At 44.6% G+C, this 27564-nt stretch overlaps 1 protein-coding gene and 1 long non-coding RNA gene across 3 annotated transcripts in view; one reads left to right on the top strand and one right to left on the bottom strand.

Moving 5' to 3' along the window:
• Positions 1 to 12647: 12647 nt before the first annotated feature.
• The window catches only part of TMOD2 (tropomodulin 2), a 25986-nt gene continuing 11069 nt past the window's right edge, over positions 12648 to 27564 (top strand). Inside the window, exons 1-3 of one of the 2 annotated variants that reach the window (XM_039359006.1) lie at positions 12648 to 12810; positions 19394 to 19583; positions 21464 to 21620. In XM_039359006.1, coding sequence (XP_039214940.1) covers positions 19458 to 19583; positions 21464 to 21620 — 283 coding nt within the window. In that variant the 5' untranslated portion in view covers positions 12648 to 12810; positions 19394 to 19457. The remainder of the gene's footprint in view (positions 12811 to 19393; positions 19584 to 21463; positions 21621 to 27564) is intronic. The other variant, XM_039359005.1, reaches the window with a different exon arrangement.
• LOC120315150 overlaps positions 14481 to 27564 on the bottom strand; it is a 27685-nt gene continuing 14601 nt past the window's right edge. Inside the window, exon 3 of the long non-coding RNA XR_005558609.1 lies at positions 14481 to 14689. This is a non-coding gene — a long non-coding RNA (uncharacterized LOC120315150). The remainder of the gene's footprint in view (positions 14690 to 27564) is intronic.

The following is a 27564-nucleotide window of genomic DNA, read 5'->3' as shown; positions in this document are numbered from 1 at the left end:
CAGCTGCTGATAAAAACAAGATCACCAACATGATCGCCAACGTCCAATAACTGATATGGCACAAGAAGTAGAAGCATTATTAATCTACTTTGCCGCTGTAAGAGGGAAAATGCTAGACTAGGGGAATTCTAATCTCTTATAGCAACATATTTCCGAATGTAAAAGAAACAGTAATGTTTCCACAGTGAGGGTTCCTGCATGACTTAATTTTAACATACTAAGAAAAATCAAATATATATTAAATCAGGCTTATCCTGCCACTTTGACCTCTATCTTGTTACCAGATCCCAAACAAGGCTCATCGCCAAACAACAATTTTTAGAGTCCGGCCAATCCTAAATTCTATCCTTTGCTATCCTTTCCTTACCTGATTGTCAATTTTGATTTCTGCCAGTTTGGACAAAATTCAGCTGCACTTTTTTGTGCGGCTGCTGATAAAAACAGGATTGCCAACATGATCGCCAACGTCCGATAACGGATATGGCACAACAAGAAGAAAGAACTCCACAAACATTTCTACCTTGCTAGCTTGCCAGTTTGGCTCACTTATTGCCGGCCTCATATCCAGATTTTTGTTGCTGTGTAATTGTTCTTTGCAGGACGCGGATTGGAAAGCATGAATGAAATTGAGAAATGGCTGTCTGCGCCAAAGGATCATTGCTTCATCTCAATCATTCTAACCATGAAACCAGATTTTCTTGGAAAGGCAATCCTATTTATACGGAGACTCCTCTCCTCCTTTCCATACATAATGACACCTTGTTCGCGGGGAAATAGCTCATCCTAGATAGAAATACCAGGCACATCTTATGCATAATATCCCTCTGAAACATCATCCTAGATAGAAATACCAGGCACATCTTATGCATAATATCCCTCTGAAACATACCAAAGAATGAGCCAGCATTAGGCGCAGTAATGATGAAGATTAAAAAGCTAACCGTGATATTCTCCCAAACCATCCTTACGAATTCTGCCTCATCTGGGACTCTCACACCAGAAAGCTAACTGAGCAGGATATTCCAGTTAATTATGAAAATATTTTGAATAGGTCTAGATTTCCCAAGCAGACATAGCCCAGAGCACCAGGGGAGGCCTGTTATTTAAGTGTCATTTCTGGATGGAAACAAACCTTTCAAATGCTCTTATTTCCGGCTTCCACTTAGTTGTACTCTCAGCACCGGAAATGCCTTTCTATTAAATCAACAGAACCCAATTTACCTTTATCAGCAGCAGAGATCTGGATGCACATTCTTTAATCCCACAATGTTTGAGAAAATACATCCCCTCTGTGTATTTTTTTTTTTAAAAAAAAATTTCCGAATGGTAGCCGTGTCTGAAATTGAGGCAGGATTGCAGAAATTAAAAAGAGCGGATATCTGGATTCTACCAGTTAGGCTTCCTTTCCTCTGGGTTGAAATTTTAGGAATTCAATAACTTTTGACATTCCTTCATTCATCTAGAAGCCAGTGCCTGATTCCAGAGCCCTTATAAGAAAACTTTTCTGAGATTAGGTAGTTCTCTGAATTTAGGATGTGCCTACACTAAAAGTTAGATATCAGCTATGAAAGGTCAGCAACCTAGCAGGTAGGAAAGATCAAATGCTAACAATATTTGGTCAAAATTCAACAGGCTTTGAAAGTTCCTCTTTATTTATTTTTTTAAAAAAAGTTTCTATGGCTGCCCCTCTTAAACAACTCTGGGTGACTCATGTTGCTCTTCCTATTTCTAATTTACTACACCACACTTGCCTTCACATCCCAGTTTTTCATCACCAGTAGATAATCTGGGAGGTCTTGAAGAGTTTTGTTTTTATTCTACATTCTTTGCTTTGTTCTTATGCCTGGGAAAAAGAGTCAGACACAGCCACAAACTTTGCCCTAAGCACAAACTAACCAGCAGGCAAGCAATTTTTAAAGAAATTCCTGATTTAAAAACTTTGCCCTAAACACAAACTAACCAGCAGGCAAGCAATTTTTAAAGAAATTCCCGATTTAATATAGTGACCATATAGCATGGGGATTAAACCCTACATCCAGGTTCTCCAAAGTAAGAAGAGTTTGAGGACTCTGCCCTACATCAACAGATATACCCATCACCGTTTGCTGACAGATAAGATTTAGCATCTGAATGCCACTGAAGAAACAATAAAGGAGAATATTTGTAGCTCAGGGTTGACATGAGGGGTCCTTGATGCTCTCTGAACTTGGTTGTTTTATTGCAGACGTTTCATTATACAAACTAGGAAACATCATCAGTGTTAGAAAGGAGAGGGAAAAGAGGAGGAGGAGGAGGAGGAGAGTTGTGGGATCCTTGGTGTTCTCTGAGCTTGCTTGCAGATGTTTCATTACCCAAACTAGTTAACATCATCTAGTACTGATGATGTTACCTAGTTTGGGTAATGAAACATCTGCAAGAAAAAAGAGAGCACAAGGACCCCTCACTGAACAAACAGCTGTTGAAGTTTCAGAAGTCCAAAAGGAGCATCAGTGGGTCTATCTTTACACATCCTGGTCTCAGTCTTGCAAGCTGAGATCAGCTTGTAGTCTGTTCCAAAGCTGCTAAGTTTATCCTGTTCTTGGTGCTGGTTTGTTGAACCTCTAAGCATGCAAGCAGGGACAAGAACATGGGGAAAGGAGCTAGGCCTGGCTGGAGACATTTGTTGCCTGAGGCAAAGGACACAATAGCAGCATTTTCTATTCTGTGTATAAAAACGAGCAGCTTTCTCCAATCTTGGCACAGGTCCCTCATCACACCTTAAAGAACAAACTGCAGGGAGAGCTGTAGGCAAGCAGTTCTTCACCTCCTCACTGCTCTGTTATTCTGCCTAATGGGTAAAAGCCAGTCTAATTTCTCTCCGATTCCTTCTGGGCAATGCTGAAAACTGGGTTCATAAACCTACTTTGCAAGGGGATCCACCGACAGCATCTTAGCTGAGAATACACCCTCCCCTCCTGGCCCAAACTGAAACCAGGCAGAGCAAACACATCCAAGATGACAGAACGTTATAGCAAGGGGACATGTCAAACCACCTCAGCAAGAAAACAATTCCTCCCAAGGTCCTAAATGAACAGGTCTATTTGGAACACCCTTTCTTCCTGGAACAACACCCTGTGCACGCTTTGTCTCCTCCTGCAGCAGCGATTAAGGAACGGGCTCAGACAGTTGACTGGAAAAATTCCAGGAAAAACACAAAGGAAATACGAAGGGGGTTCTACAACGGTTGCACTACAGACCCCTGGCCAGCTAGGATGAGACAGACAATTGCAAACACTTCTAGCCCAGGCATTATATAGGTAAAGGCTGCCCAACTTACTCTAGCACAGCACTATCAGTATTGGCTTGTATCGGCTAGGTCTGGATAATCTTTCCCAGACGGAGGTGGGATTGAAGTTGAAACTTTTGGGGAGGCGAACCCCTGAACCACCTTAGCAACAAGTTTGTTCACGCCTCCTCTCCTTACCCAAAGGTAAAAAGCTTTTGTTCAGCCCAACAAGGGCAGGAAGAAAAAGCAGGCATCGAAAACAATGGGAGACCATGCAAAGGGGGGGGGGAGGGAAATCCAGAGGGAATGCATATGGGGTATGGAAGATCAATACCAGAGGGATCTAATCCTTAAATTCCAGAGCATTCCAAAGCAAAACATAGGCTTTTAAACTTCGCTGGAAGTGACTAATATCGATTCTAAAGGTCGGCGCTGCCAAGTTCATCATCAGGAAGGGTCAAAAAGCAACCAAGACCCAGCTTTTAGGCTGGGCTTGCCCGGGCAAAACTGAGCTTGAATGGGAGATGGTAGAAAAGGGAAATGCTCCAGAATTGGGACTGGGAAGGTTTTGTTCCCAGCGACAAGGGCGGGGCAGGGAGATCCCCGGGTGTGGAGGGTCCCCACGTCTCCCGAGCAAGAGCAGAGAAAGAGACCGGGAAGGACCGGGGCTCCTGCCGCGCCCCAACCTTCCTTACCCTCCCCTCCTCTCTCGCACACCCTCTTCCCCGCAGCTTCCCCGGGCAGCCCCCCCCCGCAGGGAAACAGAGAGGCGCCCCCTCCCCAGGTGGACTCCCCAGCCCATCCTCCTTGGCCGCACGACCTGGCAGCCGGAGCCCCAGCCACCCGGAGGGCGCCAGCTTGCAGAAGGCAGCCCGACCCTCCCCCCCCCGCCTAGGGCAGAAGTCAGCCTCCGCCGCCTGCTCTTCTTCCCCCCCCCCCATTTGCTCGCTCGACTTTGCAACTTTCGAGAAACAGGCAGGCCAAATTCCCCCCCCTCCCCCCCCAAAAAAACCCCTCCCGCTTTTGGCTCATTTGAAGCCTCCCCCCCCCCGTGCCTGCCCGATGCTCCGGAGCCCCCGCCGGACTCACCCTGCCGGAGAAAGTCCCAGCCCCGAAGAGTTGTAAAAACTACAGGCGCTGTTTCCGCCCGGCTGCTGCGCCTGCGCGCCCTCCCTCGAGCACAGGATAGGCTGGAGGCGCCGAGGGGCTTCCTGGGAGATGTAGTCCGCCATTGATCCCCGGCTGTAGTCCGGTCAAGCCAGGCGGGATCTTTGCAAAGAGACGGGGCGCGGGGAGGGTTGTTTTTTTTTTTTTTTTCCCCCTTTTCATCGCAGCTTTTTCTGCTTTTTAAATTTAACGGGTGCGAGGAGGCGCTCTGCTTCTATAAGCCTTCGATGGGCTGGCCGGGGATGATGGGAGCTGTAGCCCCAATTTTATTTATTTATTTATTTATGAGACTTATATACCGCTTTAAGTGCAAGCACTCTCTAAGCGGTGTACACCAGTAAGCAATGTATATATACATTTATATTGCCCCCAACAATCTGGGTCCTCTAGAGCAATATTGCTGGCTGTGGAATTCTGGGAGTTGAAGTCCACATGACCTTAAAATTGTCAAGGTTGAGAAACACTGCTCTAGAGCAGTGGTTCTCAACCTTTTTAATGCCGCGACCCCCAACCGGTCGTAAGTCGAGGACTACTCAACGGGTCGTAAGTCGAGGACTACTCAACGGGTGCAGCACCGTTTGCAGAATGGAACTTTTGGCGGGCTCAGCAGGGCAGAGACAGCCTGGACAATTCCTATTGGCTTTTGAAAGCCAATAGAATTAGACTCTATTCAAGAGAGTCTATTCTATTGGCTTTCAAAAGCCAATAGAATAGAAGGGAATAGCACAGCTAAGGAAAAGGGGGGAAAAATGGCGGACTGCGTTGTTTGGCGACCCCCGTGAAATGGTCGTTCGACCCCAAATGGGGTCCTGACCCACAGGTTGAGAACCGCTGCTCTGGAGCCACTGGGTTGGGAAAGGCAGTTGCACAATATTGAATCTGCTTATCTTCCTGTGACGCTGCAAATGAAAACCAGAGTCACGCCGTGGAAACGGCAGTTGCATTTCCCTCCCATGAATGATTTGCAACTAGTAATGACAAGCTGACTTCACGTGTTCCCCCCCCCATTTCGTGCCACAAGCAGGCTTCATCAAAAAACTTTGTGGTTGCATTTGCCCCTGAGATAAGCTTGGTTATTTTTAGTCTTCCTCATTTAGTCCCCTTGACTAGCACTGATGAGATTACCTAGTTGGGTAATGAAACGCCTGCAAGAAAACAAGCTCAGGGACCCCTCATTTCGACTTTGAGCTACAAATATTCTCCCCTATGGCAGGGGTCCCCAACCTTGGGCACTTTATGACTTGTGGACTTCAATTCCCAGAATTCCTCAGCCAATGAAGTCCACAAATCATAACGTGCCCAAGGTTGGGGACCCCTGCCTTATAGACTCTTCCTCATCGTCTGTTGTTGTGTGCCGTTTAGCATGTTGTGCAAATCTGGCTTGCAGCTCGTTCAGAGTTTGTGATCCCACGTATTGTGCAAATTCCAAAAATGGGTCCAATAACCAGGCAACCCTCACGGGGACGGGGCTTGCACATCCTAACGATGCTATCAGCAGTTCCATTAGGAAGGCCGCTTTCCATATGTTCACTGATGAGGAACTGGACTAAGTACAGTTCGTTGACCACCCATGCTATCTTTTGCCAAGACAAGCAAATGGACACTCACAACCAAGTCAATGTTAATCTGTTCATCAAATGCCTTCCAATCTGGGGGACTCATCTTCCAGGAAGTACCATACTAGGAAAGAACAGAGGGCAACAGCAAGTATTTCTGGTGTTTATGATCATCATCATCATTTTAGCCATTGTCTGTTCACTGCTGGATGAAGGCCTCTTCCGCATATTTCCAACCATTACGATCCTGAGCTTTCTTTTGCCGCCATACTTGTTGATGTCGTTGATCCATTTTGTTTCAGGTCTCTTTCATGAATGTTTTTGATCAAGTGGGATCCATTCTATGACTGCCTTGGTCCACCTGCCCTCAGTTCTTCTTGCTATGTGACCAGCCCATTTCCATTTCAATTCTTTTCCATTGTCTCTTGATGATATTGTATGCTTTTGTTTGTTCTATAATCCATGTCTGTCTTGTCTTATGCTGAGCACATATCTTTCCTTGGCTCTTTGTGTCACTTGTAGGCTGTGAGGTTAGTATCCATGTTTCACCAGCATACGCTAGAGCAGGTGGCACACACCAATTGAAGGTGTTTATGATACGGCTGGATTAAAGCCTAAAGATCATCCAGCTGCTGATGTGTTCGGAGGTGAAAAGCAAGTTTGATGCTACAAAGTTATGTATATAGTTGCTCTATGGAACATCAGAGCACAACTGGACAATTAGCTGCTCATGAGTATGCAAATCACAACACATTTCCATCCAAGATTATTTGGATGTTGGTCTCATTTTCTTCAACAGAAGTGATTTTGAGTATAGGCAATGGGTTGCAATTTAAGGTGACTATTCCAGGTTTTTTTTTCCCTTTGGTGCAGTTGTGTCTGATTCTCAGAGGCTACCTTGATAAGTCCCTGCAGTTTTCTTGATAAGCTTTTTCCAAAAGTAGTTTGCCATTGCCTCCTTCCTAGGATTGATGGAAAGGGACTGGCCCAAGGTCACCCCACTGACTTTGTGCTTAAGGCGTGACTGGAACTCAGGGTCTCCCGATTTTTGGCCTGGTGCCCTCAGCACTAAATCAAACTGACTCTCTTTGACACTGCATAGACGGGTGCCATATTCGGTGCAAATAGTCTAACTAAGCAATTAAGAAATCAAGATCTATTTCAGTGTTAGGGTCTTACATACATACATTCTCAGAGTAAGTAACTTCAACAGAGGAAACCAATAGAGAAGAAGGGATAAGATCAATTTTAAGAGAAGAAACGGGAGAGAAACATCAACCTGGCTCTCAACATTCTACATATATTTACCGCTAAATAAATCTCAGTGGTTTGGTCCATACATTGCATTATCAACCATTGTTTACAATCCACTGTGGCTCAATTTATACAATACATTAAGCCAAAGCCCAGTGTGAAAGACAAAGCTCTTTGGGGGCTCTCTTTTTTTTGTTGTTGTTGTTCATGCATTAAGCATCTCTGAAATTTTTCTGCCGCTGAGCAGCTTGGACAGTGTAATGATTGTGTGAGTTTCACTTGAAAATGAGAGTGAGCAGGGTGAGAACTCTTGGCACGTTGCCTCTGGCATAAGTGAAGGGGGACCTTTGTGTGTTCAGAGGGTGGCTGCCATTGTGTGGAAGTCCATTAGAATTCAGTAGGGCTTCTTAATGGGCTAATATTTTCAGCCAAGGTTCCAACAGAGCTGAAAATAAACAGGTCCTTCCCCAGAGGGAAAGCTTCTGGAAGAAAGAAATTTAAAGGCTTCAGCAAGCCTGGAAAAAATGCAGACTTTTTAAAGCATCTATGAGCTCATCTCTGTTCTAATGAGAAATGGGAACCGTTTGGGTACTCCAAAAGACCAAATTAAACGTTTTCATGGGAAATCTAGTGCTGTGCGCATGCTATGTGCTGTAGCACCTGGGATCTGCAAAAAATGGTGCAGGATGTGAATGGTGCAAGCTTGGAAATGCTTCCAGCTCAGGATTAGACCAATGCGTGGAGCATATCCTAACTGGAGGTCTATGCTAAAGTAGACAGTAAATATTATTTGGTTATTCATCACAAATCAGGGCTCAGACCTGGAAAGCATCATTCTCATAACAACAGAAAATAAAGGCGGGTGTCTTTCTCGTGCTTGATTTACGCAGCTAAAACCGATTTTAGGAAGGAGTTTCTTTTACTGTTAGCTATAAAATTCCATCCTAAAATGATTTCTGTCCAGGAAGGAGACAGAATTAAATCAATTGCTCCAACAGGCAAAGCCGCATTCATCAGGCATAATTTTTGAGAAATGAGCCTCTCGTCTTTCGACAAGCAATCACAGAAACACTGTGGGAATTCAAATGTTGCACAACTAAAGCATGGAATCTTTAAACCGTGATGGTAGCTTCTTTATTTAGACAGACAGAGAAAGATTGGGAACTCTGCATAGGTGCTATTTAGTGAGCAGGAACCCAGAACTGAGTGTATTTCAAGGTTCAAAGTGGACCAGTGGAGCTCAATTAAACCCAGCCTTTGATGACTGTGTGGTTTTTACAGCAGGGATAGAAATAAGATGAACGTTTTAGTATTAATCTTAGACGACGTGTTGCAAAATGCATCTTATAATTAGCTTATTTATAGTGTCTTGTTCTAAAGAGGCACCCTGTTTAATTAAATAAACGCATGGCTCATTATACTTCAATGATAGTGGAAGATCTAGTTTGATGTTTACCGGACTAGTTTTACGTATGATTATAGTTCTGGAAACACAAAGCTGCCAAGAGCTGGGCTTATCTTTCATCTGGTAAGTCCAAATGCCTTTGAATGTTGCTGCCCTACTACACTGGGAAATGTCTTGTGCATTTCAGAGATTGCTTCAAGGAATAGACAGAGGAGCTGACAGTTGGCTTCCTTCTGTGATTCAAATTGGTAGTAATAGACTTAGTTAACCATACATACTAACCATCTGGAATAATACTCTTCCTTTAAATCAAAGTAGCCTATGCCAACTGGGTGTGATGGGAACAGGAATTCATCAACATTTATAATGATGATGGTGATGGTGATGATGTTGGAAGGGATCTAGTCCAAACCCCTGCTCAAGCAGGAAACCCTATATCATTTCAGACAAATAGCTGTCCAGTCTCTTCTTAAAAACTTCCAATGTTGGAGCATTCATAGCTTCTGGAGGCAGGTTGTTCCACTGGTTAATTGTCAGGAAGTTTTTCCTTAGTTCTGGGTTGCTTCTCTCTTGGGTTAGTTTCCATCCGTTGCTTCTTGACCTGCCTTCAGGTGCTTTGGAGAATAGGTTGACTCCCTGCACAGCCACATGTTGCCCTGTGTTTTAGTATTAGTAAAAATAAAGTATAACATCTTCTTTGAGTTGAGCTTAACTCTTGGTAACTGGGGATACATTCTCGTCGCTTTTAGAAGTAATTTTCCATTGCCTCGAAGGGGGTTGTTTTCAATTTTCCAGGATGACAGTTCTGGGATTTCTGTAACTACTAACTAGTTCCAATCCAAGTCAGCTTTTAGAGAACTGACAGTCAGCTAAATATTGCTTCTTCGTTTCACATGTTGGAAAGCCCACTCCGTTGTGTTAATAAAGGCTCTTGTATGTTCTGCTCGGTGGTCATGACTGCCTGACAACCTTGTTCTGAACATACTGTAATTCTGCCATGTTTATGCGCATGGCTGATGAGCCTTCCACAGACTTCAGAATTCTGTGTGAGATGTATAAATGCTTTGGGGAAAAGAACTGTTTTTGAGCATCAGTTCATCTTTAATCCAACAGAGACTAAGACCTGTCATTTTTTTTTCTCCTGGAGACATTTTTCTCCTGGAGGTATGAAAGTCTGGCCCAATGAAACATCTGGTGAGCATTCTGTTTTATGGACTAGCCCTGGGGAAGTCCAGGGGCTAATAGCAAAATTTGTTTATTGTAATATGACTGCAGTTTTGCTGTGCAATCTTCAGCGTACATTTTTGTTGTAATGGATTTCATTTTAATCATGCATCTCCATTTTCCTTTGGGTTCAGGCCTAGAATCTATTTTCTGTGCCAAATGAGGATTGGAATAGGCATCTGAAGATGTGTGAGATGCCCGTTTATTCTTTTATTGCCTTTAAGACTTGTATTACAGTAAAAGCTTTTATTGACAGGTATTTCCTTTCATCAGATTCAAACATGTTACTCGGTGCAGAGCTTTAAGCTGTACTGTTGTGAGTTCAGAAAGAAAGAAAAATGAGGTAGCAATGAGGTCAGAGCCAAATAAAAAAGCTATAGACGAGGTCCACTAAAAGGACTAAATCACAGTTTAATTAAAAGAAAAACCTTTTATAGGCAGATGAATTCATGTAACATCCCAAACAAAACCGTATGATTCACATTATCATAGAAGTGTGAATACACAGATTCTCATTGTCGTATTAAAGGTTAAATGGGTATCAGAAACTGACCAGGCTTCAATTACTATTAATTGTAATCAAGTAACTAAGATTAACAAAGAAGACTTTTAAAGTCAATAGGAATGGATTGGTAAGGTAAGAACACTTCCAGTTTAGCTACTTGAAAGCAATAAGATCTTTGCAGAATCTAGTTTCATAAATCTGTGCAAAAGTATTGCTTGAATGTTCCTTCTAATTAAGGAAGCCTAACATGTTTTCATTCTGATTGATAAGGAATAACTGAAAGGGGGAGGGTAATATTTTTCCTGAGTGGCCCCATCTGTCTCCCTTAGCCTATTTTCTGCAAACTACCTTATATAAATCATTGTTGCTGAGTTTGCCCTGGGGATGTTCTCTTGGTGCAAACTCAGCTGTAGTCTTTATTTCAGGATTTAGCTGCCTCCGGGGAGCTATCTAAATTAAATCTCAGTCTGAGGAATGGGGATGATGGATCTCATTTGCATATGACCATAACACCATATAATTCTTGCATGCCGAATACCTTAACCCCTGCATTAAGAGGAACATAAGCATCAGAGTTCACCCTCTTAATCAAACACCGGTATGTTCTTAAGCAAATAAATGGTGCTCTTGCATCAATTTATTTTGTTGCAACGTTGCCTACTTGTAATTTATTATAAAATATTAAATAAAAGAATTTAATGGGACTGCTAATTAGAAAAATAGAAAGAATAGCAGTTCATTAGATTGGTGTTTCTTAAGCTTTGTGTCTTTAAGTTCCACCAATCGCTCTGTCAAAGAACTTGTATTCCATCACAATGGATACAAAGCCCAGGGGATTTTTTCTGGAGACATTTATACGTTTGTAAGCATAGATGCTGAAATTGAAACTCAAGGACTTTGGACACCTAATGAGAAGGAAGGACTCACTGGAGAAGACTCTGATGCTGGGAAAGGTGGAGGGCAAGAGAAGAAGGGGACGACAGAGAATGAGGTAGCTGGATGGAGTCACTGAAGCAGGAGGCGTGAGCTTCAATGGACTCCAGAAGATGGTAGAGGACAGGAAGGCCTGGAGGAACGTTGTCCATGGGGTCGTGATGGGTCGGACACGACTTCGCAACTAACAACAACAAAGCATTCTGTTTATCATTTATACTAAATTTTAGGGACTTAAACATTTCATGACTCACCACCTAACTGCTTCAGAATCTTATCTGTGATAAGCACATCGCCAACTGAGAAGCAATGGTGAATTTCAACTTGACAGTCTCATTTAACTTTCAGAGCTGTAGTAGTTTTGTCTAGTGGTTAAGTCAGGGGTGTCAAACTGCCGGCCCACGGGCCGGATGCACCATGCCGAAACTGCGCTCACCCCAGCTCTGGCAATTGGGGAAAAAGTCACAATACGTCATGACACGTCATGTGACGTAGTGAGTTTGACACCCCTGGGTTTAAGTCATCAAGTTAGAATCTGAGAGACCATGAGTTCTAGTCCTGCCTTAGGCACGAAAGCCAACTGGGTGACCTTGGGCCAGTCACTTTCTCTCAGCCCAACTCACCTCAAGGGTCGGTGGTGTGGGAAAAACAGGAGGAAGATGTGTTGACAACTGCCTTGCGTTCTTTGCACAAATAATGAAAGAGAGGACAAATAAAACCAACAATCATAATAATGCAAAAGGACACAACGGGATAGGGAAACTTGGCGTGCCAGAATGAAAGACTTGGACGAAAGGCATTTTAACGCCTGAACTGAATATTTAGTTGGGGAGAAGGGGCTGGAGATAGGACTATTTTTTTTTTTTTTTTTGGGAAGACAAAATTGCTGGTTTTTTTGTTTTGGGGTGTTTTGTTTGTTTGTTTGTTTGTTTTGGCAATGCACTTTCAAATCCAGTAAGCCCTGATTTCTGCCTTCCCAATTCCAGCTCAAAGTCCGCAAAGCGAGTCTCTGGTTTCCACTGAGGTTTGTACTGCAAAGCCAAAGCAACTCTGGGACTTGGGAAGAAAGGCTGGTTCGCCTGCCTTGACCCAAAAGAGGAGGAGAAGGAGAAGGAGGAGAGGCTGCTCGCCAACAGGTGCCAGCGCCCTGCATCCCTCGGGAGAGGAACCGCTGCTTCCCGGGGGAGCTAACCCAGCTAGGGCCGGCCGTCCTCCTTCGCTGCGGGGCATGCAGTAGCGCCAACGCCCCCTCCCCTCCCCTGCCCACCCCATCCTCGGAGAAGCGTTACCATGGCAGCCGCCTCGAACTACGCGCCCCATAGTGCCCGGCAGCCGCGACTGAGCCTGCGCGGCGGCCGGCTTTGGTTCGGCCAGCGCGCCCTGCCTCTTTTGACAGCGCTCCGGGCTGCTTCGGCAGGAGCGCGCGGAGAAAGGACCGGGCGAGGTGCGGACTGCCAGTCGGGCCGGAGGGACCCCGGCCAGGGAGAGGCGGCGGTGCTGGGTAAGCCCTGCCATCGCCCCCTTCGCTTCCCCGGGTCGCTTGGCTCCTCGCCTGCCGCCGCTCTCCAGCAAGGATGCTGCTGCGGGGGAGAAGGCGCGGGCATCCCGCTGGATCCCTCCAGCCAGCCAGCCAGCCTGGAGAGATCTGGCGAGGCGGCGGCTGGTGCCCAATTGCCTTGAGGGGTGGATGCTCCGCTGCCCGGGCCGTTCGCTGCTGCCCGGAGAGGGGCGGATGAGCGATGGGTGGGTGGGTGGCTGGCTGGCTGGGGAAGGCGGGGGGGGGGGGACACGCATCGGAGGATCCGCCCCGGGTCTTGCCAGCCTCGCCAAAGGCTGTGAAAAACGAGCGCCTTGATCGACAGGGTCTCCTAGTTACGCATTCCTGAAAGGCGCATGGATGGGGAGGGGGGAACGGATGGGAAGAGAAGGCTGTCCCGCCAGGGCACGCTTCTTCCGAACTGCCCCCGCCTATGCGGCTTCCTGGGTGGGCTATTTTTTTTGGGGGGGGGGTGTGGTGGGTCGTGGGGGGGTCGCCTTTAGTTTGAGCTGCAGGGACCTGGGTTTGGGCAACGGCTCCGGTCCACCCCGGGAAATGAGTGTGTGGGATGCAGAAGAGCAACCCTTCCCATCATCCCCTCCCAAGGGGGCCAAGGTGGGGAGGGGAAGTCGGCTTTTCTGACTCCAGTTGACCATTGGGGGGGGGGAATGGATCTCTTCTCCTGCAGCAGACGCTCACGCGGCAGGAAACATCCCCCTTTGTGCAGTGTATTGATTTTGATCTTAAATTTGGTTTTGTTTTTTTTTCCAAAGGTTCTGGCTTCCTAGAAAGCAGGTCTAAGATGGCAGCCAAGGTTTTGTTTTGTGTTTTTTTCCCCCTCTTTTGGGGTTGGTTTCAGGAGATGGACAGTGCCCCAAGCTAGCTTGTGCCCATATCTCTGAACTAGGAGATTTCAACCTTTTTTAGAATCAGGAACTCTAGTGAGTGAAGTGGCATCGTGTGCCAATCGGTATAGAATCTAGTCACTAGATGAGATCATGGAGCTAGCTCAGAGTGAATGTAATATTCCGTACCCCCATTCAGACAATGAGAATGCATCCAGGCTTGTGATTTAACACAGATGCCTTCCTTGGAATCTCCTCTCTTTAAATTCAGCGTTCACACCACTTGTCTGACCTACAACAGGATTTGTTTGCTTTTGATTCAGCCATGGGTGTGTTGGGTAAAATGACTGACTATTCACTGTGGTTTATTAAGTCACTTTGAAACAATCTGTGGCTTGTTTCCAGTTTGTGTATAGAGGAATGAAGGGGCTAGTTCAGGGCTCTTCAAACGTGGCCCTTTTAGGACTTGTGGACTTCAACTCCCAGAATTCCTCAGCCAGGCACACCGGCTGAGGAGTTCTGGGAGTTGAAGTCCACAAGTCATAAAAGGGCCAAGTCTGAAGAGCCCTGGGCTAGTTGATATATATAATTCTCTGCCAGTGTTTCTCAACCTTGACAATTTTAAGGCATGAAGACTTCAACTCCCAGAATTCCACAGCCAGCATTGCTGGCTGTGGAATTCTGGGAGTTGAAGTCCACATGCCTTAAAATTGTCAAGGTTGAGAAACACTGCGTCTGGATGTCCTTTAAAAAAAACTATTTTCTTTAAAAAAATAATTTCATCTTTTGTCTTGTATGCTTGTTTATTATTTAACAAATCAGGGAATTCAGTTAAGATGCCTGATTTAAAACAAAAAAGGCTCAAAGAGACTCACTTGTTAGCTATCTTCACTGTCTTGTCCCATCTCCTTTCTAAATCCACAGATGACACCACTTCCCTGCGAGCCAGCTGCAGTTGTATAATCAGTACATTTTAAGAGCACCCATGCCAGATGTGTCTGCCAAAATAAGCATGTTCGAAGAAACTTTAAAAGCTTAAATTAAAAGAGATTAAAAACAAAAACTAAATCCTGGGAATCTGGATAGGGAAACAAGCACTGCCTGCATAGCTGGTTATAACCTTCATATTTTGAATAAGGCCCAATACTTCATTCATTAATCTATCAATCATACTTCAGAGTTTCATGGGATTGATTGGAAGATGAATTTATGTGGCTCTTTTGTGAGCAATGGATATGCTTCCAAATGCATCCTCTTCCTTATCTATTGCTCTGCTGCCTGTCCTTATTTACTAACTGTGCAAATTTAAAGGTAAAATTAGCCTTTCAACAGTGGTTGCAAATCACCATGGAAAGCTCACATGCAAACAATCAGGGCTACCCACAGAATGTGGTTTAAAAAAACATGATGGTGGTCATGAGTGTCCAATCAACATTCTGCCTTTTTTTTAAATATGTATCAAACACAAAAAAATAGACAAAGCTTCAACTGCATCATTGCAGCCATCATCCTGACCTTTCTGACCACACCCTGCAGACAGCCTGCAAATAATCACAAATGTCTATCAGTTAGTTATGATTGAAGAATTAATGCTGGGTTTGCAGCATTTTTTTTACGAGCACACCCATTGTTGATTTTTTGGGGCATGTTTGTGGGATAAAAGCTATATTTAGGTATGTTACTCTAAGCTCGCACTTTTTTTACTCATCAGGCTATAGATAAATTCTGGCACGTTGCTGTCTTCTCTGTAGATGGGTAGTTAATCTTATCATTATGAAAAAAAAAATGGTGCTTCAGGGGAAAGAACTAGAGCCAATGCCTTGGAATTGCAAAAATGAATATTTTAGCTAAATAGTAGAAAAATGTGATCAAAGAGTAAAAATGGTTCGGTGCTGAAATGAAGTGCTTTGGGAAACAGTCTGCCCAAATAGTTGGGAGGAATTTAAGCAGAGTTTTTCTTTCTATATAGGAAAAGCCATTGTGGCAAGATTATTGCATAGCAGTGATTCAGAATAGATGACCTCTAAAATCTCTTCTCGTTCTAAAATCAAAAGATTTCAGTATGTTACAGCTGGGGAGGGGAGGGAGAATCACAACTATTAATGCCCTATATATTCTTCAAGACATGTCTTTTCATTTTTAAAGAGCTATTCTTGGTTCCCATGAAATGTTATCTCTGAAAGAAAGAAAATGTATCCAAAACAGCACGATGGAGAGTTTCTCCTGGAAGAATTCAAAAAAGTGATTATCGGTTTATGACCTTGGCCGAAGTGTAGAGTTTGCTGTTTTCTGAAGTAGGAATTCTTTCTGAAGAGAAACAATTTATGGAAGGAGCATCTAGAAGAGAATGCAGGATTGCCCCAGAAAAGACCCAATTTACACGGGGCAGAATAGTTGCTTTGCATGAACCCGGCACTGAAATATTAAGAGTGCTCCCCAAATTGTTTCTCTTGGTTTTTTTCTTTACAACAGTGGTTCTCAACCTGTGGGTCGGGACCCCATTTGGGGTCCAACGACCATTTCACGGGGGTCGCCAAACAACGCAGTCCGCCATTTTCCCCCCCTTTTCCTTAGCTGTGCTCCTCCCTTTTATTCTATTGGCTTTTGAAAGCCAATAGAATAGACTCTTTTGAATAGAATCTAATTCTATTGGCTTTCAAAAGCCAATAGGAATTGTCCAGGCTGTCTCTGCCCTGCTGAGCCCGCCAAAAGTTCCATTCTGCAAACGGTGCTGCACCAGTTGAGTAGTCCTCGACTTACGACGGTTTGAGTAGTCCTCAACTTACGACCGGTTGGGGGTCACGGCATTAAAAAGGTTGAGAACCACCGCTTTACAACAATCCTGTGGAAGGCAAGTGATCAGGAATAAGTGATTGATCCAAAGTTACCCAGTGAGTGAGGATTTGAATCTATGCATGCAGCCTAATTCTGACCCAGCTTTAACTTGGTCTCCCTATTCTGATTTGAGAAAGAGTTCAGAACACCCAGTCTTTTGAACTGGCCTGCAAACATATGTGGAAGAGGATACTGTACATCAAGACAGAGGTGACTGGTTTGATTATTATCAGTACGCTCTGACTTTTTTATATTCTTTGCTACAAATTAGGAATTGGGTTTTCAAATGATGCTAAATAGTAAGCAGTTCTCTTTACTGCACTTGCTAGCCAGGTCACCTGTGAGTTGCATTTGGGAATCATCTAGAACAGTGGTTCTCAACCTTTTTAATGCCGCGACCCCCAACCGGTCATAAGTCAAGGACTACTCAACCGGTCGTAAGTCGAGGACTACTCAACTGGTGCAGCACTGTTTGCAGAATGGGACTTTTGGCGGGCTCAGCAGGGCAGAGACAGCCTGGACAATTCCTATTGGCTTTTGAAAGCCAATCGAATTAGACTCTATTCAAGAGAGTCTATTCTATTGGCTTTCAAAAGCCAATAGAATAAAAGGGAGTAGCACAGCTAAGGAAAAGGGGGGAAAAATGGCGGACTGCGTTGTTTGGCGACCCCCGTGAAATGGTCGTTCGACCCCAAATGGGGTCCCGACCCACAGCTTGAGAACCACTGGTCTAGAAGGCCCCAAGTTTGGTGCACCTCAACCATAATCTGGTTGGATGGCTTCTGATGTTGGGATGCCAATTCTGGGAAGGTTGTAGAGAAAATCTTGCTTTCTATGACTATTTCCCATATTTCCATAAAGAGAATAACCAAACAATATTTCTCATTGCAACTGGGCTAAAGTAACAAGTAAATAAAGGTTGTTTCTATGGATAGACCAAGCCCATTAAATGTTATCCTTGTACAGTTCTGTTAATTCCTTTTTTTTTTTTTTTTTGGCACAGAAAAGTGGGATATTTTTCTTCTTTCCTCCACTCTTTAATCTTCTCTAGATCAAAGCAAGAGTGAGCTTGATGTGCATAAATAGCCAAGCAATTACATAAAATGATCAGAAAAGCATCTATTGAACATGACAAGAAGGATCAAGTCCAGTTTGATCGTTTTCTTTTAATAGAATAGAGTCTTCATGTTTAAAAAATATTTAGTAAGGAAAAAAAATTTAAGCCCAATAAAATTGTTTTTCAAGACCGTGCTCAAAAAACAGAATTGATGTATCCCATTGGGAACCTTTCAAACTGAGCAGTAAGAGTCGTTTTTCAAGCCAATGTTTAACTCTCTCCAAGGAGGGTTGATATATTAATTGTACTCGGAGTGACACTATATCAGAAGCATTGTGGGAATGCCAAAGTACGTCTTTATTTTGAGTCATCTGTTTCTTGGGAGTGTTGAGATGTTGAAATGTGGAAAACAAAATATTGGTAAGAAAAGGGTCACATGGGTGAGCTCTGACATATTGTTGAGGTTCCAGAAGCAGTCTAAGAATTACGTATAGTAGTACAACGGGATCTCCACATAGTTTAAGAATCATGCGCTCCAAGCAGTGCAATCACATTGCTAGATGAGATCATGAAGCTAAGTCAGGGTGAAGGTAATATTTCATAACTTTGCTCAGAATATAAGAATGTTTTTCCCCCCTAGGTGGAAAACATGTTTGAGAAACAAGGTCAAGTATGCAAACGAAAACTTTGAGGAAACTGATCTCAATTATAAACACGGCTCTCTTTCTCACACAAATTTATAATGCTTCTTGTCTCACTGTTAGGATTTAGAAATTCATCATCAGTAACCTTAATGCGTCAGTCTGTGTGCAGACCTTAATAAATGAATCCAATGGGTAAACAGCGCTGTAAACTTGAATGCACAAACTCAAAATAGTTCCCAGGTCAGCAAATATTTTCTATCTTTTGCTGGAATGGAGAAATTAACCTTGAGAAAAGTGTGGGAAGAAATTCTCCTGGGTAAATCTCATTCATTCCAGTTCCACAGATGCAGGCATTACACAGGAGATGCTCTGTGAATGGCTGTGATTGGGCCATGGGACAACCCAGCACTCAGCTCACGCCAAGTCAAAGGACAAGCAAAAAGGCAGGGCCAGAAAAAAAAAATCAAAGATTAAATAATGTCTCTGAACACAGATTGATCATGGGTGCTCCACTGCTGCAGCTTTTTAAGAAGAGGCTACAAACCGGTCAGTCCTAGAAGAGATCAACCCCGACTGCTCTTTAGAAGGCCAGATCCTGAAGTTGAAACTCAGATACTTTGGCCACCTAATGAGAAGAAAGGACTCACTGGAGAAGAGCCTGATGCTGGGAAAGATGGAGGGCAAGAGAAGAAGGGGACGACAGAGAAGGAGGTGGCTGGATGGAGTCACTGAAGCAGTAGGTGTGAACTTAAATGGACTCCAAAAAATGGTAGAGGACAGGAAGACCTGGAGGAACGTTGTCCATGGGGTCGCGATGGGTCGGACACGACTTCGCAATTAACAACAACAACAAAACAGCCACTTATCTGAAATGGTATAGTTCTCCTGCTTGAGCAGGGGGATGGACTAGAAGACCTCCAAGGTCCCTTCCAGCTCTATTCTATTCTAATGAAAACTTCATGAGAGGCCGCTAATAATTCTTACAGGATTGTTACAAGGATTACAATGAACTAATATATGTGAAGTACTTTTAGTAGTTGAAAGCACCAAGCAGATATTAAGATTCCGTATTGTATCATGAATCATATCATGTAAAGCATCACCAATAAGCCATTTATGCAATGACTGTAAATGATCAGAGAACTGATCGTATCTTTTTCTTCCAGGAATCCGGAAGACAGTCTTGTGAATGATTGACAAGTAAACGTCAACGGGACGTGATTGGGAGACATGTCAGTGCCATTCCGGAAAGAGTTGGAGAAATACAAAAATATCAATGAAGATGAAATTCTGAACAAACTCTCTGAGGATGAACTCAAACAGCTGGAGAATGTCCTTGATGACCTAGATCCAGAGGTACGTTCTAAACAATGAAACTACATTTCCGATTTTCCAAATTAAGTCCTGAAATATTTATAACGCCTGAAGATGTAAAGATACAAGATAGATTCATGGTTAGTTTTAACTATAGCCACAATGTCTGTCACAGCAAATGTAATCCATTCTATATAATACCCAAATTCACAAGACAAGGAAAAACCATCTAAATGGGATGTCTTTAACTTCATCAATGTGGCCTGTGAAAATAGACTGTGGAATTTACAATCATTCAGAAGACACAAAGAGGTCTATTACTAATGTTTGAAGTGACTCATGAAGCAGCGGAAGGTGATGGTCTGGAGATACATACTGAGAGGGTGATAATGGGATGGAGCTGCAGTTTAACGTCTACTAGATCTGTGTGTGCTTTGATAATGATTCAGAAGGGCTTCATAGGATATAGAGAAAAGCATCTTTCTGCTATTCATTCAGTGCACCTAATTTTCTCCAGACTTCCACTCAAGTCTGAAAAAATGGTGTTACTTTCATGAATAGCTCCCTTCAGCTCTGAAGCACTTCTTCCAAATCAGCTTTGTAGCATGTATAGCAGGGGTCCGGGCCGCGGCATGCCAGCAACCGGTCTGCACAAACAAGCAAAGCTCCATCTGTGGGATGCAGGAAGCACACAAAGCTACGCACCCTCCGGTCCGCGGAAAAGCCTTTCTCTACGGAACTGGTCCCTGGTCCCCAAAAGGTTGGGGACCCCTGATGTATAGCATCTACCTCTTTTTCTCACAAGGGCCCCAAATGTAATGTGATTTCTGAGGAAAAAAAAACGTTCTTTTGGCAGCTGCCATTTGTGTATCTACATGCTGAGTTAGGTAGGGGAACGGTTGTAAATGAAAGAACAGGATGTAAATCACTGTTTTGAGTGCCATTGTAAGTCTGAATCATTATTATACAGATGGTTTCAAGTCAAGGACTATCTGTACCCTTTTTCAGTTGTCTGCTCTGAAGCAAACGTGCACATGAGCTACATCAGGGCTTTTCAACCAGTGATACAGGTACCACCGGTGGTACATTGGCACCTGGCAGGTGGTACACGACCATCCTAGAAAAGGGGTAGCAGGGGAGGGGAATGAGCTGAACCGGTGGCAGCACCGTACAAGCCTGAACGAGAGATGGCTGGAGTTGTAGGGCTGTCAGGGCTCAGCGGAAGCACCAGGATCAGCACTTCTTCGGGGCTGTCAGGGCTCAATGGAAGCACCACGATCAGCACCAGGCTCCAGCTGGAGCTCGGCGCTGATCCTGGCGCTTCTACTGAACCCAGAAGAAGCGCCGATCAGCTGGAATGTTGCAGCATCTCCAGGGTCTTGTGTGATTTACATTCAGATGCTTGGCAACTGATTCATATTTATGACGGTCACAGTGTCCCAGGGTCATGTGAAGTGACCAAAACCTGCTGCAACCACGCAGCAGACGGGGGCAGAATAAAAACCAAACACCCCCCACCTCATCCCCACTGCCAATCCCCAACAGAAATGCTCACAACAATGGAAACCTCGGACAGGAGGAAGAGCGCCGTAGGGCGGGCAGGCAGGTGTCTTGCTCGGCTGTGGCTTGGGGGCACTTTTTTCAGTCCCATTGTAACTTCGAACAGTCACTAAGTGAACTGTTGTAAGTCGAGGACTACCTGTACTTTATGACTTTTTTCCTCTTTTTTATTTTTTGGTCATCAAGTTTTCGACACCTTGCTAGGCGACTGGTGGTCCTCGGATGTCGCCATATCCTGAAAGTGGCACAATGGGTGAAAAGGTTGAAAAGCCCTGAGCTAGATGTCACAGTAAAGAAGTTGTGGAAATGTTCCACTCCTCCTAACCGAATAATCCCTTCTGTTTCTCACGCTGCTGTGTCAGAATGCCCTTCTGCCAGCGGGCTTCCGACAGAAAGATCAGACCAGTAAACCTGCCACGGGACCTTTTGACAGAGAACGACTATTGTCCTACTTGGAGAAAGAAGCACTGGAGCACAAAGACCGAGAAGATGTGGTGCCTTTTACTGGAGAAAAGAAAGGTAGGTTCCTGGCTGCAGTGTCAACAATCAAGTAATGGAGATGACGTGGTTATCTTTGCTGCCCCCAGCCTGGCAGAGAAAGTCCTATGCAGATTGCAAGGGTTGAATATGCAATTGGTGTAGATACCCTTTCTCCGTCTAAATTATCATTATGTAATAATCAAATTCAATATGAAAAAAGGATATAACAGTGGTGGCGAACCTATGGCAAGGGTGCCAGAGGTGGCACTCGCAGCCCTCTCTGTGGGCACACGTGCCGTTGCCCCAGCCTCACCTCCCCCGCGACCCCCTCTCCAGCAGCCCCCCTGAAGGAAAGTCACCCCTGAGCATGGCCCACGCGGAGCAGCACAGCCAAGGACATGGCAGCCAGGCAGCGTAGACCAGACTCTGCCCTCACACCCCATCGTGCACAGTTGATGCTGCAGGGCGCGGGCAGAGGGCGTGACCGCCATAGTACTGCTGGGCTGCCTGGGCGATCTGCGACAGTCCCTGGAGGCGGTGAGTAGCCCTGCGGGCAGGCGGGGTGGGGGATGGGGGGTGGAGCAGGGGCAGGGCAGGGGGGGGAGCGGGGGCGGGGTCAGTTTTTGGGCACTCGGTCTCTAAAAGGTTCGCCATCACTGGTATATAATAATTAAGTTTATACGTCATCTGTCTTCCAGCAACTCTGGGTAATTTACAATTGTTAAAGGCATTTTAAGAACAAAAATCAACACCAAAAAAAAAAAAAAAAAAGACAAGACGAACAAGTTGCTGGTTTTACAACTTGCTGGTTTTGTTTGTGGGCTGCCTTCGTCAAATTCTGTTTGGTCCTCATTTCCTGGATTCTACTTTAATATTCAACATCAGGCTTGGATACCGTGACTCACAAGGCATACGTGGCCTCTGAGTGATCCATATTGGTTCATGAGGATTTAAAAAAAACTGCCGGTTGGCTTCTCAAAGTATTTCTATAATTTTTAATCTTAGGAGCCATATTGTTCTGATCCATATTTTCCAACTATAAATTCCATGGTTCTCATTCTGGAAAAGGATGTTATTCCTAGACAGAGGCTAGGCATTTTGGGACCTGTGGTGTCAGCCCACTTGCAAAGCATCTGCTTGAAGAAGGCTGATCTACAGGAGTCTCTTACTCAGAGTTAAATGGGAACTTTCTTTGTCTCTTTCCACTGGAATAGAACATCAACAGGAAACTCCACCCAGAATTAACTCATCCCAACAGCATGTAGTAATTAGTTGCTAAATGATTTAATAGCACTGATCAGAAAGGGGTAGGCATGGACTTGAGAAATATCACTTCTACAAAAGGAAATGGTGTGGGCGTTTTAAAATTCCAAATATGCTTTGCTGTGGTTTTAATATATATTTTGCATTGACCCTAATGAGTATTACGCATAGACATTTATTCACATTTCAGTTGAAGTTGGTAGAAAGCTTTGACTACAGGTAGTTGGGGGGAGAAGATATACTCCATTGCATTTAGCAAAAGGTGCATATACTTGCACTTTACAATAAGAATGTCTTAGCAGCAGCATAACCGGGTTGAGAAATACTAATACCTGTAAGTGAATGGCCAGAAACTGCTTAGCTTAAATATTCTGGCTCCTATCTGCCTAGGGAAGTTGTTTCCATCAGCTCTTCTTTCCAGGATTACAGTATTTATTTCATCAGCATGGAAGGTCTCTAGCAAAGAGGAGTAATAACAGCCACTCTTCATTGCTGCTGCACAGCTGAAGCTGGACAACGTTGAAAGGGTTCAAGAAATAAAAGAAAAACTTCCCAGCCTGCTTTGTGGTTCATCCTGCAGCCCCCCACCTTATTAGGGACACTCCAAATTAGAAGCGCAGCCGCACAAGTCTGGACTCAGAGGAAGCCTCCTTGTTCGAAATAGAGCAAATGTTACTGAATTCACCTGAAGCGTCCCTCAAATTAGTTGGCTCCCAGATGAAACCAGGGCACCTTTCGCACAATATTCTGCATTTACTTCCCCAACTCTCTGAAGCAGCATGAAAGCAATCTCTGATCGTCTTTATTTCCGAGAACCTGAACTGCTGAGGGCTTTGGTGTTTCAGGATTCTGCATCTCTAGGTCTTTGTATTGTCATAATGTCAGAAGCGCTGGGGAGCTGGTCTGATTTATTTTCAGTTCAGCAGAGGTGGATTTGCAACAGCTAGATCAGGGGTGGCGAACCTATGCCCCGGAGATGGCAACCGTCCCTTTTCAACCAGCTGCCCGCTAACTCGCCGAGATCCACGTGGCTTGATGCATCCCAGCGCCCATGAGCTCGCTGGCCTCTGTGTGCAGAGGCCGATGGTGTCAGGCAGCAGCTGCCCCGGCCCCTGACTCACCTTGCCCTGCAACAATGGCTACCCCGCCCTGCCTTGCCTCACCCTGCAGGACAAGCCTCCTGCCCACCGCCCCACCTGCCAGAGACCCCCTGGATTTCCCCCAACCCTGCCCGGCCCCCACAGGTGTCCCTCCCCACGAGCAACATTGAGGTGATCACGCCCATCTTGGCCACACCCTCCCAGTCTGCCATGAGCACCACAGCCACGCCCACCCAGTGGGCCACGCCCACCTGGCACCCGGTAATAAATAAGTGGGTTTGGGGCTGCAGTTTGGGCACTCGGTCTCTAAAAGCTTTGCCATCACTGAGCTAGATTGTGGGATTTTTTTAAATTATTTTTTTTAGATACTAGGGTTTTATTTCCACATTAGAGGGAACTCTACCCTTCCACCACAGTTAACAACTTCTAAGCTTCATGTCTTTTAACATTGGCTTGATGGCTTTACGGGTCCCCCCCCCCAAACAACCACGTAAACCGACTGAAGGTCAAATTGATGAAATGTCGCCAAGGGGAATTTTATCTTCAACATCTTAGAACTGTCTTGCAAAGCGCCAAGTTGGTTGTTCTGGGGTTTTCCTCCCCTTTTTTGTTTTCTCCCTTTTGTGTCGCGTAGGTTAGACAGGATTTTTTTTTGCTGTTGCGGGATTTGCAGCTGTGCACGACAGAGCAATGATGCAGCCTGTGTCCTCAGTATTTCACGTTGACAAAACTTTGGGGGGACTGCAAAGAATAGCAGTGAGAGCAAGAAGCAAGATATGATGGCCTGACTTGCAGCGGGTCCTGCGGCAATGAATCTCCTTACGTTCTCTCCATTGCACGTGAAAAGAATGAAAAGGAAAACAACAACCCCACGATAGTTTGACAGGCTGCCATGGGCTTGTCCCTGCGGAAGAAAGTACAGTACAGTGGAGGGAAACGGACAAAATGCTAGCCAATTTCACCCGTCCTCCTTTTGCCTGGAGTACAGGGGTGGGTGGGAAGCTGTCAGTTATCCGGCCAATACATTCCATGCAGAAATTGAAGCCAGAGGGAGAGGCAAAGCAAGAGTTGTTCTGAATGGGGAAAGTAAGCCATGGCATCTGAAAACAAGCCAGCTCCACCTTTGCAATGATTTCTTCTTCTTCTTCTTGTGCCGTATCTGTTATCAGACGTTGGCGATCACGTTGGCGATCCTGTTTTTATCAGCAGCCGCATGAAAAAGTGCAGCTGAGTTTTGTCCGAACCAGTCCCTTAGATTTTGAAGCCATGATGTTCTTCTTCTGCCTGGACCTCGCTTGCCTTCAATCTTTCCCTGGAGGATTAAATGGAGTATGCCATATTTTTCTGGGTGTTGCATGTCCGAAATATTCTAATGTTCGCTTTTTAATTGTTTTGATGATTTCCCTTGGCTTTCCCAGGCGGCTTATCACCTCCTCATTTCTGATCTTGTCAGCCCAGCTTATACGTAACAACTGCCTGTAAATCCACATTTCAAATGCTTCCAGTCTCTTCAGGTGGCCTTCTGTCAGAGACCAACTCTCTACTCCATAGAGCAGGATAGAAAAAAATATACCATCTGACAAGCCTGATTTTCAGTCTTAGGCTTATGTCGTGACTGCAGAAGACTATACTCCTGTAGCTGAATTAATCGACCGAGTTCTCCAATCTTGCTGATCGCAGGGAGATAGAGAAAACCCAGACCTGCTTACAAACTAGCACAGAATCCTTTTGTCGAAGTAGCCCAAAGGAAATAATATTTAGCTTATTTGTCCCTGGAGATCAGAGTTTTTCCCTGCAGTATTGGTCTTTGTAATCCAACATGTCTGCTGACCTGGAAAAGTCTGTTTTCAAGCTTCCATCTCATCTCATTTTGGACGGTATTCCAATATTTGAGGGGCTGCCACAAAGAAAAGGGGGGGGGGTCAACCTGTTCTCCGAAGTACCTGAAGGCACGAAAAGAAGGAACGGATGGAAAGTAATCAAGGAAAGACGTGAGAACCAGTCTAGAACTAAGGAAATTTTCCTAACAATAATTCAGTGGAATGACATGCCTCCAGAAGCTGTGGGTGCTCCAAACACTGGACAGCCATTTTTGCCTGAAATGTTATCGGGTTTCCTGGTCGAGCACGGGGCTGGACTAGAAGACCTCCGAGGTCCCTTCCAGTTCTATTATTCTCACAGGCATTCTAAAACTGGGGATCCTGCAAAACTCTGCCTTGTTGCGATAACCATTTGCAGCCCCAGTTGAGCCAGGAGGAAAAACTGCCAGGCTGTTATGCAAGATGAGCCTGCTGATTTAAAGCTGGCAAAATCATTGAGATACTTGCATAAGAATAAGTCGTGATCCTTGTTGGCAGGACATCCAAGACATGTGGTGTTTCTGGCCACTGCCTTTATTTTATTTTATTTTTTTGGCAGGCCTTGCAGTAAAAATGGCTGGGGAGTGATTATTTGGAAAGCTTAACAGGCTGATTCTCCTTGGAACTGAACTGCTTAGGAACTACTCACTGAAATAAAGCAGAAACAGTCCTTTTAAACAAAGAGGCTCAAAACCTGACAATGCCTGACCCAGTGGAAAAAACCAGGCGGTAAACAGTAATCGGGAACAGCCAGACTAGGTGAAAATAAGCATCTGATAAAAGGTTTGCTGCCCAGGAACATGTATGTTATCCTACAATATCCCCAAGACTATCCCTTTTTGATGAAATTCATCACTGAGCCCACAGACTGAGCTAAACCATGGTTTGAATAAACACGTGGCTGGATTTACACGTCATGCCCAGCCACAAATACGCAAATGACTTTATGCCTTAGTGCAGTGGTTTTAATGCCGCAATCCCCAACCGGTCGTAAGTTGAGGATTACTCAACCGGTCGTAAGTCGAGGACTACTCAACTGGTGCAGCACCGTTTGCAGAATGGGATTTTTGGCAGGCTCAGCAGGGCAGAGACAGCCTGGACAATTCCTATTGGCTTTTGAAAGCCAATAGAATTAGACTCTATTCAAGAGAGTCTATTCTGTTGGCTTTCAAAAGCCAATAGAATAAAAGGGAGTAGCACAGCTAAGGAAAAGGGGGAAAAAAATGGCGGACTGCGTTGTTTGGCGACCCCCGTGAAATGGTCGTTCGACCCCAAATGGGGTCCTGACCCACAGTTTGAGAACCACTGCCTTAGTGGGATGTGTAAAACCAGTAGCTAATATCGCTATCGTTATGGAAAAGGAGCAATTACCTATTTGCGACAAATATTTCCACATTGGGAATCTTTGAAAATGTTAGCTCTGCTCTGGGTTTTCTGCTTCTTAATACGGTGAGCTAAATGATTTCCTGACACACGTGCTTCCCTCTGGCACTGAGAGATAATGGAATTTTTTTTCTCTCTTTCAATTATCAAAATATTTTTACTTTTCACTGTTGCAAATTTAGCTGGCAACTTTGGCACCAATTTGGGCTGTATGTGTGGAGATAAGCTAGTGGGAAGGTGGCACGAACATCCTACTGGTTTATGTGTAATGCAAAGGTGTGATTATATACATTTGCTGGCCTACACCATTTCAGACAAATGGTTAATAATAATAATAATAATAATAATAATAATAATAATAATAATAATAATAATAAT

Source organism: Crotalus tigris, unplaced genomic scaffold (assembly GCF_016545835.1).
Source record: "Crotalus tigris isolate CLP2741 ecotype Arizona unplaced genomic scaffold, ASM1654583v1 scf7180000019068.10715455, whole genome shotgun sequence".
NCBI lineage: Eukaryota > Metazoa > Chordata > Lepidosauria > Squamata > Viperidae > Crotalus > Crotalus tigris.
This window is presented reverse-complemented; position numbering and strand designations above follow the sequence as displayed.